General features: G+C 34.2%; 1 protein-coding gene across 1 annotated transcript; it reads right to left on the bottom strand.

The window, feature by feature from the left end:
• Positions 1–7,769: 7,769 nt before the first annotated feature.
• On the bottom strand, positions 7,770–13,468 carry LOC121421363 (E3 ubiquitin-protein ligase TRIM31-like). The gene is made up of 2 exons (XM_041616060.1): positions 13,308–13,468; positions 7,770–10,849 (listed from the first exon to the last, which is right to left on the bottom strand). The coding sequence occupies exon 2, from the start codon at positions 10,830–10,832 to the stop codon at positions 8,928–8,930; it is 1,905 nt and encodes a 634-aa protein (XP_041471994.1). The 5' UTR covers positions 10,833–10,849; positions 13,308–13,468; the 3' UTR covers positions 7,770–8,927.
• Positions 13,469–20,045: the final 6,577 nt, after the last annotated feature.

Genomic DNA, 20,045 nt, shown 5'->3' on the forward strand with positions numbered 1-20,045 from the left:
ACATTTTGTTGCACTGTTAGAAAATTTGTCCTTAGAATAAAAGAAGTTCCTGCAGCAGAGTCTCGAGAACACCTGTAATCTTACCAAATAGCGTAATCTTACAGGAAATTGGTATTAGGTGTATGGAACCTTACAAATTTCCTTTAATAAAACACCCTTTTCCCCTTTTTAAACAGACCTGATCTGTTAAATTGCAGAAAAATTCCTGTTATATGAATTTACAGAATGATTCTGTGATTGCTCTTTGCAAAATAGTCTTTCTTTTTTCTGTAAAATCAGGGTATTTTTAACAGTGTGGAGTAATTGAATAAATGAAATGAAATGAAATTATACGAATAAGCAATTTACCTTTGCATTTTCCACATTACTTCCGGGTTGGAAAATAAGTCTGATCACCCCTAAACAACGATCTTTGTATATATAATTTAATTGTTTCGATCCTGTCTGTTCAAAGATGGTGATGTTACAATTTCTCACTGGAAACAATCGCTTATTATTGAAGAAAAATGGCAATCCAGTAATATTAAAGATATAATCATTAAACAAGCCATATCAATCAGAGTGTGATTTCAAATTCGACACGTTTCTGATATGGCATTTGAATGTGTAAAATATATTCAGAATATCTTTGGAAAATACATGAATTATTCAATATACTTACATCAAAATGCTTATGTCCATTATAAACGATATGTTTCTCAGTTTGATCGAAGCAATGGTATTATACGGGGTCTAATAGCAGCAGATATTTTGGCTACATCAATTCATAATGGTGGTGCGTAGTGAATCGTGTGTAAATTTACAGTTGTTTACGAATTCTATTCAATATCAAACTATTTTTAGTAATTGGGAATTCTCGGTAACCTTTGACATGTTTCAATTGTGCATTCATGTACTTCAATTCAGCAATTCAGCGTAACGGTTGATTCACGGGTTTTCTTTTTACCTGATTGAAAATAATCGAAATGTTTGAAGTATATTATTGACTTGTTTAGAGACAAAAAAAAAGAAAAGAACGAAAAGAAGAAAAGAAAGAAAAAAATGGTAGGACGGAAAAGGAACATAAGAAGAAAGGAAGAAAGGATTCAATAAAAAACAAAAAAGAAAGACAGAAAAAGAAGGAAAGAATGAATGAAAGAGAGGAGGGAAGAAAAAATAAAAGAAAAGGGAAGGAATTAATAACGTGAATAGATAGAGAAAGAAAGAAATGAAGTAATAAAGAAAGAAATGAATAACGAAAGGAAGGAAGAAAGAAAGGAAAAAGAAAGAAAAGAAGAAGGAAAAAAAATGAATGAAAAAGGAAAGAATGAATGGAACAAAGGGAAAAAGAAAGAAAAAAATAAAGACAGGAACAAAGAAAGAAAAAAGGAATAATAAAGAGAAGATGGAAAGAAGATAATACAGGAACAATGAGAATATGAAAAAGGAAGAAACAAAGTAAACATTGAAAAAAAGAAAATAGGATTGGAAAATAAGAATGACATGAGAAAAAAAGGGAAGAGAAAAGAACAAAAGATCAAAGTAAAAAAATAATAGTAAAAAAGGGAAGGTGAGAGATAGAAGGAGAAAAGAGGAAAACAATAGGCAAAAAATGGAGGAGGAAATATAAGAAAGAAGAATAGAAGAAGAAAAAAAGAGAAATGAAAAAGCAGAAATATTGATCTTACTTGGCTGGAGGCAAATCCTGATTTGACATCTCGTCTTTTCAAGATGGAATTAGCAGGGGCGGATCCAAAAAAAATAAATGCGGGGGGGGGGGGGGCGTAACCCGCACCAAAGGTACGTCTTGTCGGGGGATCTAGCTGGGGGCCCTCCCCAACAAAATTTTTTGTAAAAATTAAACCCCTAATCGTATGCAATTTTAGCGTTCTAAGGTCATTCACTCTATAAGAAAATTTTCGAGTTCATAAGTAAAAGGGCGTTATGATATAAAGTTGCCGTTAGAGGCTTGGTGACTGAAATAGAAAAATAAGATTGTGGTACGCATTAATCAATGTAGATATGGTAGAGTAGGCGTGACTTACAAAGTCTTCTTCTTTACATCGTATGCATACTGTCAACCAATGAAATATTCCAACGCAGTAAATCCAATATAGACATGTCATATATGATGTCACTAATTCAAAAAAAACACGCTTTCAGTGATGAGTAAGTTGTGTTTGTATATCAGCTAAAACGTGTCCGGTAGCGTAGTTTGCCTTCATGTGAACCAACTGAATGCGGTCCCATTGCGGGTAGGCCTGTGGGATTGGACCGGGCGATACGAGGTCGTAAGTTAAACATGGGTATGATACCTCATTCTTCTGTTTTAAACGTTTCTCTCTACTTAAAAAGGACACCCTTTTTCTACATGTTGCCCCAAAATAGGGGGCTCGGGCTGACTGACCCACCCCCATTATCGACCAAAAAAGTAGTAGGAACAGTAGGAATATGTGCCGCGGGCGAGACAAATAACAGGGGCTTAATTTGAGCGGGCTTGTTGTAAAAAGGAGGGTCCTCGGAGCAGGCTTCAGAACCACAAATATTTGTAAAAACGGGGGTCCTTGGTCGCCTGCGTGTGAGTGCGTATGCAAATCCCTATGGAACGTGTATGCAGGTAGCCCGGTGGCAGGGTCTTGCGCAGAGGCAATGTTCGGACAGCGCTCTGCGACCGCTTTTCATCAAAATTGCCGCTCATTGTAGCAGATCAACGCGACTGGAACGGCACAACGGAAACATGCGAAGCTTTTGGAACAGATTTCTTTCTTCTTTTTTGTCGATGATAAGAAAATTCTATGCTTTGGAGGGGCTTTCTTTGTTCTTTTTCTCAATAAGACAAAATGCTATGCCTCGGAACGGAAATTTGAGTGTAAAAATGGGGGTCGCGGGACATACCCACTATGAGTGCCCCCGGGCTTGGCACCCCCCCCCCCCCTTGGATTCACCCCTGATTAACTGATGACTACAACATATTTCAAATCTCTAAAAGGGGGAGATACTCCAGAATTGAAATAAAATGATTGGAACAAATAATAATAAGGGAAAATTTGACAAAGAACATACTGGAAATCTCATCAAAAACGTAAAAGAAAAAAACAACGTTATGACATTTTAGATTATGCAGTATTTCGGTCAGTGGCGTAACTACGGGGGGGGGGGGGCACGTGCCCCCCCCCCCCCACCATCGGCTGACAAAGAAAAATCAAGCAAACTGGGAAAAGGAGAAAAAGAGGGAATAGGAAGAGAAACGTAGTAGGAAAGAAGAAATTATTATTCATTATAATGTTATATCATATTGTAATCGTGTTATGTTACATTACATAATAAACATTCTATCATAACTTTATTAAACATGATTTGCTTAGGGCCTATGTCTTCAGTGTTCCTGGTGCTAGCATTGTCTGTTTAGCGAGATATATAATCCTGTTGTACTAAAACCTCCCGTTTTCAAGTCAATATACACCAAATATATTTCCTCGCACTTCGAGTTATTGTTTTATGTAGTGACATATGCTTCTTTTTCATGACTAGTTAAAGTGATTGCCCATATTAAGGTCTTAATATTAAACATTTTCTGTCCGTGATTACGTTCGCATTAGTGGATTGGTCTGCTCTCCATGCATGAATTCCTAAAATCAGTCCTTAAAATGTCCCCTTTTCTGATCTGAATATCAAAAATTTTCGGCTCGCGCTGTGGTCTTAGTGAATTCCTACAAGCATGCTCTAGAATGCCCCACTCCAGGTCTGAATTATCTAAATTTTCAGCTCGCGCTTCGCGCTCGCAACATTTGATTAGTGAGATGCGTATGATAATCATGATTACAATGACTGCAAAAAGTGCTTCATGTTTTTAGATGTAATTCTAACAAAATCAGCAAGCGCTTGGCACTCGGATTAGATAACTGGTAAGATATGTATACTCTTAATGGATTCTTAAATTATAGTCCTTAAAATCTCCCTGTTTGGGGTCAATAAATACAAAAATTTCAGCTCGCACTTCACGCTCGCGTTGTTTAGCGAGACAGATATACGTATCATGATTACAAAAATTTGATTATAATGTCCCTTTTTAGGTCTGTATATCAAATTTTTCAGCTCGCGCTTTGCGCTCGCATTAGATGACCAATTAATTGAGATACATGTTTTCGTTCAATGGCACTGTCCTTAAAATGTTTCTATTAGGTCAGTATACATGGCAACTGAGCTAAGTGACTCAATTTTTTTGTTGGTGACCCACGGTACACCACTGATTTCGGTGAAACAGGTTTTAATTTAATACATGTCTTTTTTATCCAAGGGATGTTAAAATTTAGATTAGGCTTTTTTTTGTAAAATAGCCAGGGTAGTAAGGATAGTTATATAGTGGATAGAGATAGCAAAGTAACAAAGAGAAAACAAAGAAAGTCTGAAGAGGAAAATATGATAGGAGGGAAGAAATAAAACAGAAAGGGGTTAAGTAGAACAGGAGAAAATGAGTGAGAAAAAAGCAAGAAACAGATACTAAAAAGAGATAGAGAGAGATGATAAAAGAAGAAAAGATGGAAAACAAAAGAAAGAAAATAAAAATATGTTCCTCCTTCTCCCGAACAAACCTGATTAGAGCATTCTCGCAATCATTTCACAGCCGCTTTCTATAACACAGAGAAACTTTTGACAATAGCTCTTCATAACAAACAGTCTTTGTCGAAAATCGGTGAATCAAATCAGAAGTGTCGTCCTAGACTCTGACTAGGCAAACGATACGTTAGATATATTTCATCCGGTCCGAGTCTTAAGACGATGTAGGCCTACTGTCACGGTCCACCAACTTTCGACAATGACCTCTAATCTTTCCATTATGATTTGACAGGCATTTTTAATAGATTCCCAATGTTCCAGAAAGCGTTTCCTCATTTCCATATTTATCTATTGAAAAATCTACATCCTTCTTTCCTTCATTCCTTTCTTACTCCCTTTATTTCTTTATATATGCCTTTCTTTCCTTCTATCTTTCTCCCTTTTTGTTCTATTCTTTTTTTGAACAAGTCAATACTATACCAGTGACATACAGATTACTATCTTTAAAACTTTTATTGATTAATCAACTTTATCAGTGTAGTAAAATAACGAGAAATCGTCATTACGGTGTAGCGTTAATTTCGGTGAAAGTTACGTAATCTTCGCACACCGAATTCGCATAGCGGCAGCATGGTCGAGTGATTTTTGTAGCCTGTTATTAGTCGTTTCGCGCGTATTTGACACACAAGCTTGCACCGTGCAATGATGCACACAGCACCCACGCTCTTGACCGAAGAGACGACCCAACATGCCCAATGAACTTACACACAAACTAAGGCCTATACCTCGGCTATCTTTCCTTGTATGCACACGTTAATGCACACACCAAACCCCATCTCCCTGGTATACACATGATACATGTAATGATAAGCATGATAAGAGAGGATTGAGATGAATGAGGGAAATTGTTCTCTGACCATCGACGTGATCATTGTGAATGTAGGCCTACAAACATGCACGCTAACTGACCACAGGACCATACAGCCAGTACCAAATTATTCACCGTTTCCCCCTTTTCTGCACTTAACAGTCATAAGCCAAAGGAAAAATAAGGGATATTAATGATTCATGCGATATTGGACAAGTCATGTAAGTTTTATAATTTCATCATGTTCATCTGTTTTGTAATTGACGATTCTGATCCTTCACTGTGTCGGTGAACTGCATCAAGGACTCATCATTTTTAAATAGTTTTTACTGGTTTTTATTGTACATGTCAATCTTATGTTCCCCGTTGCTATCACCTATGAATATTAATACTATAACGAACCTTCAAGTACGACGTTGTGTGCATATTGATCAGTACACTACGTGTAGAATGAAAGTTTACATATCGGATACAAAAGTTTACGTGAATGACGGCTGTCATAAACGCCTATCAGTCGTTTTATTCAGCTCGGCAAAACTGATGTACAGGTTCTTTTGGTAATTTATAACAAAATGCCACGGTAAAAAAAAAATCGGCGCGGATAGATCGAATGCTAATAAAGTTGAAAAACAAAGTATCGTACTTTGCAGAAATCCTTTTGTTTAGGGACAAATCGCCGGGAAGGGAAAGAAGGGGAAGAGCTCGTGGAATCGTTCGCTCTCGCTCGTTTCTCATAGGTTTTGCGTGCAAATCTCCGTGAACCGCTGGCAATGTGCAGCGCTCTCGCTGTTATCGATTCACTGTGGTGACCTCATTTTATTACATGTTTGCGTAATGACGATTTCGCGTGATTTTACTACACTGTTTATACAAAGAATTTGTCTTCTCGTCATCAAAGTATTTTGCTTCATTAAATCGTTAAAAGAAAAAAAAACAATATCTGTAATAATATCAGCCAAATTACAGCAAATATGAATTATGATATTCTGTTATTATTATATTACTACTCTTTTACAGATTTTGAAATTGCATTTCCTTTATTCACTTTCCAACGTTTACATTGTAATGTTTGGTTTCGTACATTTTAAGAAAATTTATAAAAGTTATTATGTATATTATGATCAAATTGATGATCAAATCTTTTATAGTTCCTGAAAATGAAGAGCATAATTGATTTTACCTTTTAATAAACTCATTCTACTTGTAAACTCGACATATCGTATTGTAGAGCTGTATAGTGTGAACTTGGTTCTTAAATACCTATATGTTATTTTATTTATACATTTGCACATCACTGTTCTCGATCATATTTGTGCAAATATAAACAATTGCATTCATAGTGATCATACTTTCCTTCTCAATTGTATAATTAATTAATGACGTTTTCTCTTCATTTTGAATACAGTGCATGATTCTTAATGAAAGAGAATTTCTGCTTAAATAAGTATACCTGTAGACAATACAATTAATTATGATATTACAGTTTAAATACAGTATTTTGAATGAAACTAAAAGGCTGAACATATCATTGTCTGAATATTATGTCGAGATCTATCAGAAAATTAGATGTTTGCACTATTTTGCTAGTTCCCGGCGTTTTAGGAATTTTGCCCCCTCAAAAATGTTCATTTCGCTCCATTTGATTTCGTTTATTTTTACGAAGTATATAATGCAAAACAAAATATAAAAATAAATTTAATATAGTGATGGACCAAGGATAAGTTCGTCAGACTTCTATGGATGGCAAATATCGACATCCATTGACTCATTACAACTGCGCTTTTACTACACATTTTGTGCCATTGCCTGTAATACAATAACCTATTCTCCGTAAAGCTATTCTATTTCACATTCGAGTTATTCCATATAATTGCATTTTCAAATTAAATTTATTCGAATACATCGAAGAAGTGTACTTCACATCGGTTCTATATCAAATACAGGTAAAAAAAACATACACAGTATAAGCATGTTCTATAACGGAGAACGTTGTTTTTACCAAAAGGATCATGACTTCGCTTCATATCTGCATGACCAATGCATACAATATGCATTACAAGTAAATAGTACAGCATACCGTCTTTAAAATGAATGGTAAATATTACACTTCCACCATGGTTATTACTAGTTAAATATGAAGTATATGTTTATGAATAGAAAATTATTTGATTTCTCATGATATATCTAATGACATTATGTCTAAAATACAAGAACTAGAAATTTCCCCACACAGGATAAACATGATGAAGATGATGCTTGATAATAGCAAAGTTCCAAATAAAAATTGAGATCCATTGACGTTGCTTTTTATGCATTTTAAGCTATTTTCTTAAATGCCGGCAATATTTGTTTGTTTTGTTTCACATTCAAGTTATCATATATAATTGCATTTTGAAATTGAAGCACTTCAAAAAAATATTAAAGAGCAGGAATCAGACCAATTCCATGAAGATGATATTTATATATTTACACAGTGTAATCATGTCTAGATAGAATAATAGCATAGAATAACGACATATTACAATTTATGCATAAAATCATAAACAGTATAGCATACACTCATTAATATCAATGGTAAATATCACATTGCCACGATAGTCATTGCTAGACAAATATTATATACATGACATGTATGAAGAGAGAAACATTTGGTTTCCCATAAAATATGTGTTTCAAGTTGTGATTGGGTTGTTAAATGGTTTTACTTGACTCGAACATCAGAGGCAGAAAGGGGTACTTTATTACTTAGCAAGAGTGCGCCCTCTAACTGAATAAACATTATAGGTTATCAGTTGAACAAATCACATAAACAGGATACTGTTACAATATGTATATTTAACATTATGTCTTATATTTTAAGCACGAGAAATTCTCTCACATAGGATACACATGATAAAGATGATGCTTGATATTAAGTGGAAAGCTGAAAATAGAAATTGAGATTCAATGACTATATGCTGTTTTATGCATTTATCGTGCAATTTTCATAAATAAAATAAGTTTTTTTTAAATGTTTCACACTCCGAAAAATATCGAAGAGTGATGATCAGACCATCTCCATGAAGATAATATTTATATATTCACACGTTATAATAATGTATTGATTCACAGCATAGATATCTTTCAATTTATGAAAACATACAAGTATACGCGCATGATGAAGATCTCACCACCAATGTTGGCATTACTAGTCAAATATTATATACAGTCATGAATATGAATAGAGAATCATATGGTTTGTCATAAAATATTTAACAACACTTTGTCTGATATGCAAGTACTAGAATTTCCCCACACAGAGGATAAACATGATAAAAATGATGCTTGATAAATGCAAAGCTGGAAATAAAAAAGATGTAAGCAGCGAAATGCTTTTTATGGGTAAAAAAAGAGAAAGAAATGATCCAACGATTGTTTTATGTATTTCAACATTATAGCAGCCTACTCTAGCAGAAAATGGCCACTTAGTGGGTATCACCCCCCCCCATCTTCTGCGATAACAATTATGATATCATGTCATCAATTATTTTAAGCGGAATATATAGAGTCTATCCCGAGTGCAGAAAGCGATCTCTCCTGATCGGTACTGCTGGAGGTTACACCAATGTATCCTATGCTTCTTAAACTTGTAATTATTAACAAGGTTTCGAATGTGCCTTAGTTCATTTGTATACTCGTCAATGCTCATCAAACCTTCAATATGCTTCACCTTGGCTATCAGGATTGTATTCCATTGAGATACAGCAGCGTAAAGGCAACTATCAGGTTTCTTTAATTCATGTTGAACAGCACCCTGTTTGTCTATCAATATGATAGCATACAATGATAAAATGATCAGAGAACCATGGTAACTAGTGATTTGATATGGTACATACCCGTTGCATGGTATCTCCCTGACTGCTTGCCCACCTGCTGTTGAAAATACCTGGATCTTCTCGGCATTCAGGTAGCTCACATAGATCACATCATCAGCATCAACAGTGAGATCAGAAAACCCACCTCCATCTTTACTTAGAGTCTTAAACATTACATTCAATTGTGTGTACTCTGGTGTGTACAGTGTGATGTTGTGTGAAGTATCCATCACAACACATCGACCATCAGAGAGGAACCCTACCGTATTAATCTTAACATCCTTCAGAACTGTCTCCTGAAGCTGACCATCAGTGGAGAAGATTTTCATGCCACCTGTATCACATCCTACGGCCATCCTACCGTCTGGTGTACCAACCATGGTATTCATATCTTGAGCTGGCAAAGCAACCTTCTTTACATTATCAATATTATACATAGGCAAACAAACGTCCTTTTCATTAAATGTTTTATTAGTGGGTAAGGCGACGTTTCTTTCAACTATATTCACAATCTTCCCAAGGCCTAGCTTATCCACTCCAACATTTCTCTTGAACTTGACACTTTTCCCCTTTATGCCCGATTTCTTCGGCTGCTCGTAGTCAGGATCCTTTTGATCAAAGACCTCTCGTAACTCTTCACACAGAGTGTCGTGTGCAGCCAAAGTATCCATATCTAATGGAATCTTTATTTTCTTAGTTACCATTTCAGCCATGGTCGCCAACCGATTGATGTGCTTCTGGGCCGTGGTCTTCATACTTTCCAGTTCTTTCTTTACTCCTTCGGTCGTTTCCTTGACTTCTCTTACTAGACTTTCCCTCTTTACTGTCAACTGCCGGACTGCATCATCATATGCTTTATTAATGTCACTTGTACACTGTTTCTTGGCATTGTCAACACTTTTAGTCTGTTCATCTATAAAATCAATGTACTTCTGAAAGCATGATTGTTTCTTGTCCACCTTTGATTTAAGTTCTTCCATACCCTTCGTGTGTTTGTCCTCGTAAGCTGTTCCCTCGATGACCTTGTGTCCTTCCCCCGTATGTTCCATAACAACACACCTGAAGCATGTGAATCTCCTGCAGCTGGAACAGAAGCAACCCTCGTCTTCTTTTGGATGTTTCCTGCATTTCCGGTATTTACGGACTGAAACCTTCCCTGATGAGATCTCACTCATGGCAATGACTTCATGATCGATAAAGCCTTTCCATTGAGAGTGCGTATTAAGACAAGAGATGCAGAGATAGTTGCCACAGTCTTGGCAGTAGACAGCAGCATGGGATTTGTCATTTGATTTACAATTTGTGCAAATCTGAGGATGGCCCTCCATATCCTCTATCAGACTCTTCAAAGCAAGATTTACCTGTAGTTTGCCGACATCTTGGTTTGGGACCTGGGTCACAGCTCTGCAGACAGGGCATCGGATCTGGCAGTTACCGTGACACTCTAAGAGGTTGTCCAGGCAAGTCTTGCAGAAAGTGTGAGAACAAGACAGGATCTTGGGATCAGTAAATGTAGAAAGACACACTGGACACTCTGTACTCTGGGAGATGACAGTCTTTAATGCTTCAGCCATGGTTGGGTTATAGAAGACTGAAAAATAATGATTACAAAACAAGATGAAGAATAATAAACACCATTTGACTTACATCACTGAGTAATAAAAGGATCACGTTGGGTTTTGGAATAGGGAAAGGAAGGGGAGGAGCAATTGGAAATTGGGAATGATAAAATGAGGGGGAGAGGAGAAAGGGGAATGGAAAGAGGAGCTTGGTACGATGGGAATAAATTGGGAAGGTGAAAGGAAAGGAGTGAAAAGAAGAGAATTAGGAATCATATTTGCTTTAAAAAGAGTATGATTTTTATAAGTTTATTTCCAATTAGTCTAATGCCATTTCGTCCAATTACCAAACTCCTTTACTATCATTTGGTCTAACATAAGCTAATCCACTATCCACATCGTCTAATTGCAATTTCTTTCACTCACCAGTTTATATATAACGAGTTGGGCTAACAGCAATTAAGTCTGAAATCTAGTTTAACTGGACTTAGTGTTAATTGGACAAAATAAATTAAAATGAAATGGATATTTATTTAGACCAACTGGTTATGAGACGAAATGGTAATGGACGAACTGGTGATTAGACGAAGTGATGATTGGACCAAATGGTTTTTAGACGAAATGTTTTTTTTTCTTAAGTTTTTATTGGGTTTTCATAATTTTGTATAACAATTCACTTATAATTCATACGAGTAATTTAAAATATAACAGAATAAACAAATAAGAAAAGAAAAACAAGCAGCTTATTAGTTTACACTAGAAGAAGTACAGCTTACATGTATAAATAATAATAATAATTCCATCTTATTAAGCGCTTTTTCTAAAGTAACAAAAAACAAGCCATATCAATAAGATAATAATTGATAAACATGTAGTAAAAAAAAGTTATTTTGTCTGAAAACCATTTGGTCCAATCATCACTTCGTCTAATCACCAGTTCGTGTATCGAATTTTAAATTTTTAGGTGTCATTGTAGATAAGCTTTCTTGGAAGTGTCATATTGACAGTATTTGCAAAACAATTTCTCGTAATATTGGTGTTATGAATAAATTAAGAATGTTCCTCCCGTCAACTTCCTTACTCACACTCTACTCTTATAGTATTACCATATCTTCACTACGGTCTGCTTATATGGGGAAACACACATCAAACTTTACTTAACAGGATTTTATTGCTGCAAAAGAAAGCACTTCGAATTGTTTTTTCTTCTCACGTACGTTCCCACACTGATCCTATTTTTTTCGAAAACAAAATTTTGAAGATCAGTGATCTTTACCTACTCCAGCTCGGTCAATTCATGTACCAATACAATAATATGCTTCCTTTTATTTTTCATGACATGTTCTTAAAAAAAACAGCGCCTCACACAATTACCCTACTAGAGGTCGCGACGACCTTCATTTGCCCATGCTTAGAACGCTGTTCGCCCAAAACACATTTATATATAGGGGCCCAAAATTTTGGAACTCTCTTCACCCAGATATCCAGTTTTCCCCTTCTCTTAATTCATTTAAAAGAAAATTAAAATTTATTTTGTTGCAATCTTACAAAACTTCACATTGATTCCTTTTCCTCTATAATCTATTTGTTTATTTATTGTTTACCTATTTACAGGTTGCCCTCGGTGTTGGTGTCAGATTGATCACACTCCCCTCCCCTCTTTCTCTTTCCCTCTCCTATCTTTAACTCTCTCTTTCTGCATTTATCCCTTCTTCGGTTTTCGCAGTTTGTGCAGCAATGTTTGTTTAATTTTACTCTTGTTTTGTGTGTTTTATTTTTGTTTTTGTGTCTTCATGTCTTTTCTTTGTCTTTTGTCTCTGCTCATCTTTTAATTTTAATTTCCTTTATTGTAATCATTGTTTATATCTTTATTTGATTATCTATTTTGTATTGCCGCTCGTTTTTGGCCCATATGCTTTTAAGTGTTATACTTTTTTCCGTCTGGAGTGGTCCACACTTTACAAGCTTTGCTTTTCAGTGGACCACTCCGTTTTTCCAACATTTTTGGTATATTATCTTCTGTATCAGGTGCATATTCTTTATATTTGGTTTATTTGAATATTTATGTCATTTGTATTTCCTGATGTTATATTTTATTTATTGTAATCATTGCTTCTTCATTTTGTTGGAAAAATTGAATAAATGAAATGAAATTATACGAATAGGCAATTTACCTTTTCATTTTTCACATTACTTCCGGGTTGGAAAATAAGTCTGATCACCCCTAAAGAACGATCTTGATGTATATAATTTGATTGTTTCGATTCTGTCTGTCCAAAGATAGTGATGTTACAATTTCTCACTGGAAACAATCGCTTATTTATTGAAGAAAAATGGCAATCCAGTAATATTAAAGATACAATCATTAAACAAGCCATATCAATCAGTGTGATTTCATATTCGACACGTTTCTGATACATATGGCATTTGAATGTGTAAAATATATACATAATATCTTTGGAAAATACATGAATTATTCAATATACTTACATCAAACTGCTTATGTCCATTATAAACGATATATTTCTCAATTCGATCGAAGCAATAATATTATACGGGTCTGGTAGTAGCAGTATTATATATTTTGGCTACATCAATTCATAATGGTGGTGCGTAGTGAATCGTGTGCAAATTTACACTTGTTTACGAATTCGAGTTCAATATCAAACTATTTTTAGTGATTGGGAATTCCCAGTAACCTTTGACATGTTTCAAATGTGCATTCATGTACTTCAATTCAGCGTAACGGTTGATTCACGGGTTTTCTTTTTACCTGATTGAAAATAATCGAAATGTTTGAAGTATATTATTGACTTGTTTAGAGAGAAAAATGAAAAGAACGAAAAAAAAGATAGAGAGAGAAGAAGATAAAGAAAGAAATGGTAGGAAGGAAAGTGAGAAATAATGAATGAAATGGTAGGAATGAAAAGGGGGCTTGGTGTAAAAATGACAGAGGTATCCAGTCTTAAACCCCCATGTCGAAAAATCCAAAAGCCCCTCCATGTACAGTAGATTAAATAAGAAAGGTTCTGAGAAGAAAAAAAATTATAATGTTGGACTAAGGGAAATGGTATTTTAAATCATACATGTACTTCAGATCTTCTGCACGAAATTGATAGCACTTCAGTTGGTATTTTCTTATTTTTTTCCTGGACTTACTAGTCAGTCAGCCCCCCCCCCCCCCTGACGAGTCACAGCTGACCAATTTTTTTTTTCTTTTTTTGCTTGTCAATTTTTTTTCCGGTGCGAAATGTCCTTTATTTCCTGTTGAGGACCTTTTTTATTTTTTTTTGCTTGTTAATTTTTTGGCGGACGATTTTGCCCCCCCCCTCCCTGTGGAAAATCCTAGGACCTACGCTACTGCATTGTTGTAAGCATTATACAATGTAAATATTATGGTAGAGAAAGCGTGACTAACCAAGTCCTCTTCTTGACATTCATGCATGTTGTCAACCAATAAAATATTCCAATGTAATAAATCCAATATAGACATGTCATATATAATGTCACTAATTCTAAAAAAAACACGTTTTTAGTAATGAGTAAGTTGTGTTTTTATATCAGCTAAAACGTGTCCGGTAGCGTAATTTGCGTTCATGTGAACCAACAGAATGGGGTGCAACTGCAAGTAGGCCTTTGGGGATCTGGCCGGCCGTTACGAGGCCGTGGGTATGCAACCTCCTTTTTACTTTTCGTTCTGTTTTTAAGCATTTCTCTCATAACCTTTTCTGTAGGTTGCCCAAAATATGGGCCTGGGCCCTTCCCGTTGGATCCGCCCCTGATCAACTGATGACTACAACATATTTCAAAGTGGGTGATACTCCAGAATTCGAACAAAATAATAAGGGAAAATTAAACAAAGAACATACTGGAAATCTCATCAAAAACGTACAAGGACAAACAACGTTAATATGATGTTTTGGATTCCGCAGTATTTGTTCTTTTTTATTTTATTATATGAAATTAGGTTTATTCAATTTTTTCCTCCACGAACTAGAAAAACTGGATTGACAACTGATTTAGTGCATTAGATATTTATTGCTGCAACTTATTTCATTAAAAAGGGACATATTATTCACAAAAATATGAAATAATGAAAAATTATGATGATTTTATGTAATAACAAAAGGAAATAGAAAGTGGGGATGTGACATCATCAGCCCACCTAATAAATATTCATGACGACTGTTTTCACAAAATATTGCAAAACTTTAAACTTCAATAACTTTTATTATTTGTAATCCGATTTTGATGAAATTTCGGCATTTATCTCAGTGAATTCTACTCTATGTATCAAGATATAAACATTTCCAGCCCGGGCCATTTCTTTAATAATGTACATTTTTCAATCATAAGTGCCTACCACTAAAAAAATAATATGAATGGCTAATGATACATAATCATTGAAGCTACTACAGTAATGATTGGACGCCTATTCTTACAAGTAAATTTTTTTTTTACATTTTGTACGAAAGTTTTCATACTGACTGAACTGCATGTATTAAATGTGATCATGCCCCAAACTGTAATTGATTATATCGAATTGTTTTCAGTCTGATTTCCAAACATTATCAAGATATACATTCCCAATATCAAAATAAAGTTTTCTGGACTTTTGAGGGAAAACTGTAACTAAATACGACAAAAACAAAACAAAGAGAAAACATCCGCATTAATAATAATAATTACAAAAATAATTAATGATAATGATAATAATAATAATAATAATAATAATAATGATAATAATAATAATAATAATAATGATGATGATGATGATGAATGATAATACTCGAAGATGCTTTCCCCCCCCACATGGTCCAAAAAAAGCTCACAATTTCCGTTTAACCAATTCATGCAAAAAAAATCAGAATTACATATTAAATGAAGGCAGTTGCCTAAAACAAAAAGTTTTAAGGGACTTGATAAATAACTCAATTGTTCGTATAAATCATAAAACCCATTCCAAAGCTTGGGCGCGGGGTGTAAATTACAGGATATAAACTTTTTTAGCTTTTTCTTATCCCTATCCCCCTTATCCCATCCTTAAATTTGTAAGATGAATGTTCAAGAGTTCTTCGAAAGGCAAACAAAAATAACATGATAAAGGGCACTAGATATGTTTGCTTTGAATATTTAAATTTTCACAGAAAATCGCTAATTGAAAAACGGATCAAACGGCTGCTAAACATATTTAGAGGTCAAGTCCACTGATTTGAATGAATAGAGAAAAATCAAACTAGCATAACGCTGAAAATTTAATCAAAATCGGATGTAAAATAAGAAAGTTATGACATTTTAAAGTTTCGCTTATTTTTCACAAAACAGTGATATGCACAACTAGGTGGGTCAGTCGATGATGTCCATCACTCACTATTTCTTTTGTTTTTTATTGTTTGAATTATTCAATATTTCATTTTTTATGGATTCGAAAATAATAACCAACTTGACTGAATCATATAGTATTAAATAATGCTAATTTCACATGATCATGGAGGAATTAATCATTGTTTCACTTGACAATGAGGAGAAAATTAGAATATTTCAGATTTGACATAATAAAATAGAAAGGAAATAGTGAGTGGATGACGTCATAGTCTCCTTATTTGCATACCAGCCAGGATGTGCATATAACTGTTTTGTGAAATTAAGCGAAACTTTAAAATGTCATAACTTTCTTATTTTACATCCGATTTTGATGAAATTTTCAGTGTTAATCTTGTTGGATTTTTCTCTTTTTATTCAAATCAACTTTTTGTTGGGGTTTTTTGTTGGGGTAGACTTGTCCTTTAAGATGAAAACGTTCAATGATGATAATAACAATATGCAACATCTATTACGACGTATCTAAGTGCTGCATTCTATTATCTAGTTTTTTTCCACAATGGTGACCCTTTACCAAAGATTAAATACCCGGGGGTTGCCACATCCATTCACGAGTGGATACAATGTGCGGCAAAGGGGTCTCGAAAAGTACCCTAAACACGTAATTTCTATATTCTGAAAATGCACCCCTTAACAAGTATTGGCGTGTGAAACCCTACCCTTAAAAAGTATTGGGAACAAAACGATATACTCTTGGCAAATATTCCCTGAAATGAACCCCTTAACAAGTACAGCTTCTACACCTCGCGCAAATCGGACTCTAAACACGAAGTGTTGGGGCAAAAAGGACATCCTTTATAATACATTTTAATTTTGTTTCATCATCCCCGCAAAGGCGACCCTAAACACGTAATTTTCCTAGTGAAATAGATACCTTTTTTCATTATTTTGGTGTTTTGACACCCTTATCACGTTACGTACGTAACGTGCCCTATCGTGAAAAAGACATACTTTTTATGTGTTTTTTGGTCGCGCATGGTATCCACTCGTCAATGTAAGTGACCCTTTGCCAAAGATAAAACATGCTTTAACCACGCTGCTTCTCCAATATTCCCATCTGTAAAACTTATATATTATAATAGTTAAAGGGGAAGTTCACCCTGAAGAAAAGTTTGGTGTCAAAATACCAGAAAAAAATGATTGAAGATATTGATGTCGGGTTGGAGGAAAATCCTTCAAAGATTAAGAAAGATATTAGAATTTGAAGTTTTTGAATTGTGACGTCATATACAAGCAGCTGCCCCATATGTTATGTAATATAAATTGCATAATATTGTTTCAATGGGTCATGGTGACTTATTTTTTCCTTTCCCTTTCTTTTTAAGGAGAGGGAGTAAAACAACTTGTCTGTTGATTTACAGAAGGTATAACAAAACGCATTTTCTTTCATTATTTCAAAAGACATTTTACTGAATTTTCATTACATGATATATTGGGAAGCTGCTCAGAATAAAAAGAATATAAATTCTAATAAAGTTTTTAATCTTTGAACGATATTCCTCAAGCATTCATCGATATCTTATGTTTTTTCTGCTATTTTTACAATAAACTTCTTGTCAGGGTGACCTTTGTCTTTCATCACAGTGAATAATATTCCTTAGCACATAACACATGCACTGGAAAAATTCAAATCAAAGTAAAATAATATCAAATCAGAAATCATCAAATAGACACATCGAGATCTTGATTAAACTAATTTTATTAGATTGCAGCATCCCGCAAATTATATGAAATCAATAATTTCACTATTTGTGAAAAAAAAATTATAAACCTGAAATCAAGAAAATTAAAAGGCTTTTGCTAGTCTGCATGCACAGACCTTTAGTTTTTGCAATTCACACACTCAGTGCATATTAAAGTCAGAGTCTGAAGTAGTAAGACTAGATTCACTATGTACTGTAGCTGCCTCTACTTAATTAACAGAGTTTGGTGTTAGTCTACACTCTAGACATGGTTTAATTGTTTAAAGTTGAAAATTTGAGTCTGTGCTCACAGACTAGCCTTCTGCAGCCTCCATCTGGAATGAATAAGTTGGTACATGTTTACTGTTTCCTATGAATAATAACACAAGATCTAGTCAAATAAGTATCCAAACCATGTGATGTATTGTATACCTCTAAGTTCTATTTCTTGAAAGGTGACCAGGGCTCTGTAACACAAAGGTTTGCGATGAATTGCAAATATGAAAGAACCGCTGTTATTGGTTCCTGGTCAGTATTATAAACAAAGTGCACATGCCACAATGATCTTGATTGGTCATTGGTATTTAGCGATTGATTGCAAACCTTTGTGTTACGGAGCCCAGATTTGTCTGTGAAACATGTGACTTCGACAGAGTCACCGATATATTCTATTAAAGGGGTGGTCCAGGCTGAAAATATTTATATCTTAATACACAGAGTAGACTTCACTGAGCAAAACACCCAAAATTTCATCAAAATCGGATAACAAATAATAAAAAGTTATTGAAGTTTAAATTTTAGCAATATTTTGTGAAAACAGTCGTCATGAATATTCAATAGGCGAGCTGATGATGTCACATCTCAACTTTCCGTTTACTTATGTTATTAAATAAAATCACAATTTTTTCATTATTTCATACTTGTGTAAATAATATGTCTCCCTTATAATGAAATAAGTTGGAGCAATAGATATCTAATGCACTTAATCAATTGCCAATCCAATTTTTCTAGTTCTTGGAGAAAAAATTTGAATAAACCTTATTTCATATAATAAAATACAAAAGAACAAGTGGAGACGTGACATCATCAGCCCATCTCATGAATATTCATGAGACTGTTTTTACAAAATATTACTAAACTTTAAAATTCAATAACTTTGCTATTTGTTGTTCGATTTTGACGAAATTTTTGGCACTTTGCTCAGTGAGTTCTACTCTATTTATTGAGCTATAAATACTTTTAGCCTGGGCCACCCCTTTAAATGTATTTCATTGTTTCATTTTGGAATGTCATCCATTAAATTCCCTTTTTTCTACATAGAAATAATACTATTCATTTTGAGCGTTAATAATGCTAAACCTCAACAAATACGCTTCAATATACACATATATTTTCAAGAATAACAGAAAGGTTTTCTATACATTATCAACCAGTCATATTTTTATTTTTGGGTCAGAAAGAACTTTATATTATATTTTGGGGTTTTTTGGAAAAAAAATCATTTGTTTTTAATATTTGTATGTGTGTTTGTTACACTTTTGGGGTTTCCTTTTTTTTCTAAAACAAAATGATTTATTGCTTGGATTTTAAAAGATATGTTTTTTTTTCAGATTCTTTTGGGTTACTAGTATTCAATATGTGTATCTATAAATAATAATTAAAACAGTAGTACTATTGATTATGTAAATATTACCAACTTAAAAATCAAAGAATAAGAATAAAGAAAGTTTAAGAAAAATCGGACAAATAGTGAGAAAGTTATGAGCATTTGAATATTGCAATCACTAATGCTATGGAGATCCTCACATTGGCAATGCGACAAGGATGTGTGATGTCACTGATGAACAACTTTCCCTTTGGTGGACTATAAAATACCCTCAAAATGTCTCTTTTTGCTTTTTCTTATGATGATACAAACTCTTTATCCATGATGTATTCTTTAAAAAATATGTATTACATGCCCTCATGTAGAAAGAACACATGATTTATGGATAGATGTGATAAAAGAGGCAACTCAAGTGAAATATATACTAAAGTAATGGGGAGAGTTGTTCACAAGTGACATCACACATCTTTGTCGCATTGCCAATTTGCTATCGCCATTGCATTAAGTGATCGCAATATTCAAATGCTCATAACTTTCTCACTATTTGTCTGATTTTTC

This window comes from Lytechinus variegatus, chromosome 9 (genome assembly GCF_018143015.1).
Source record: "Lytechinus variegatus isolate NC3 chromosome 9, Lvar_3.0, whole genome shotgun sequence".
NCBI classification, from domain to species: Eukaryota; Metazoa; Echinodermata; class Echinoidea; order Temnopleuroida; family Toxopneustidae; genus Lytechinus; species Lytechinus variegatus.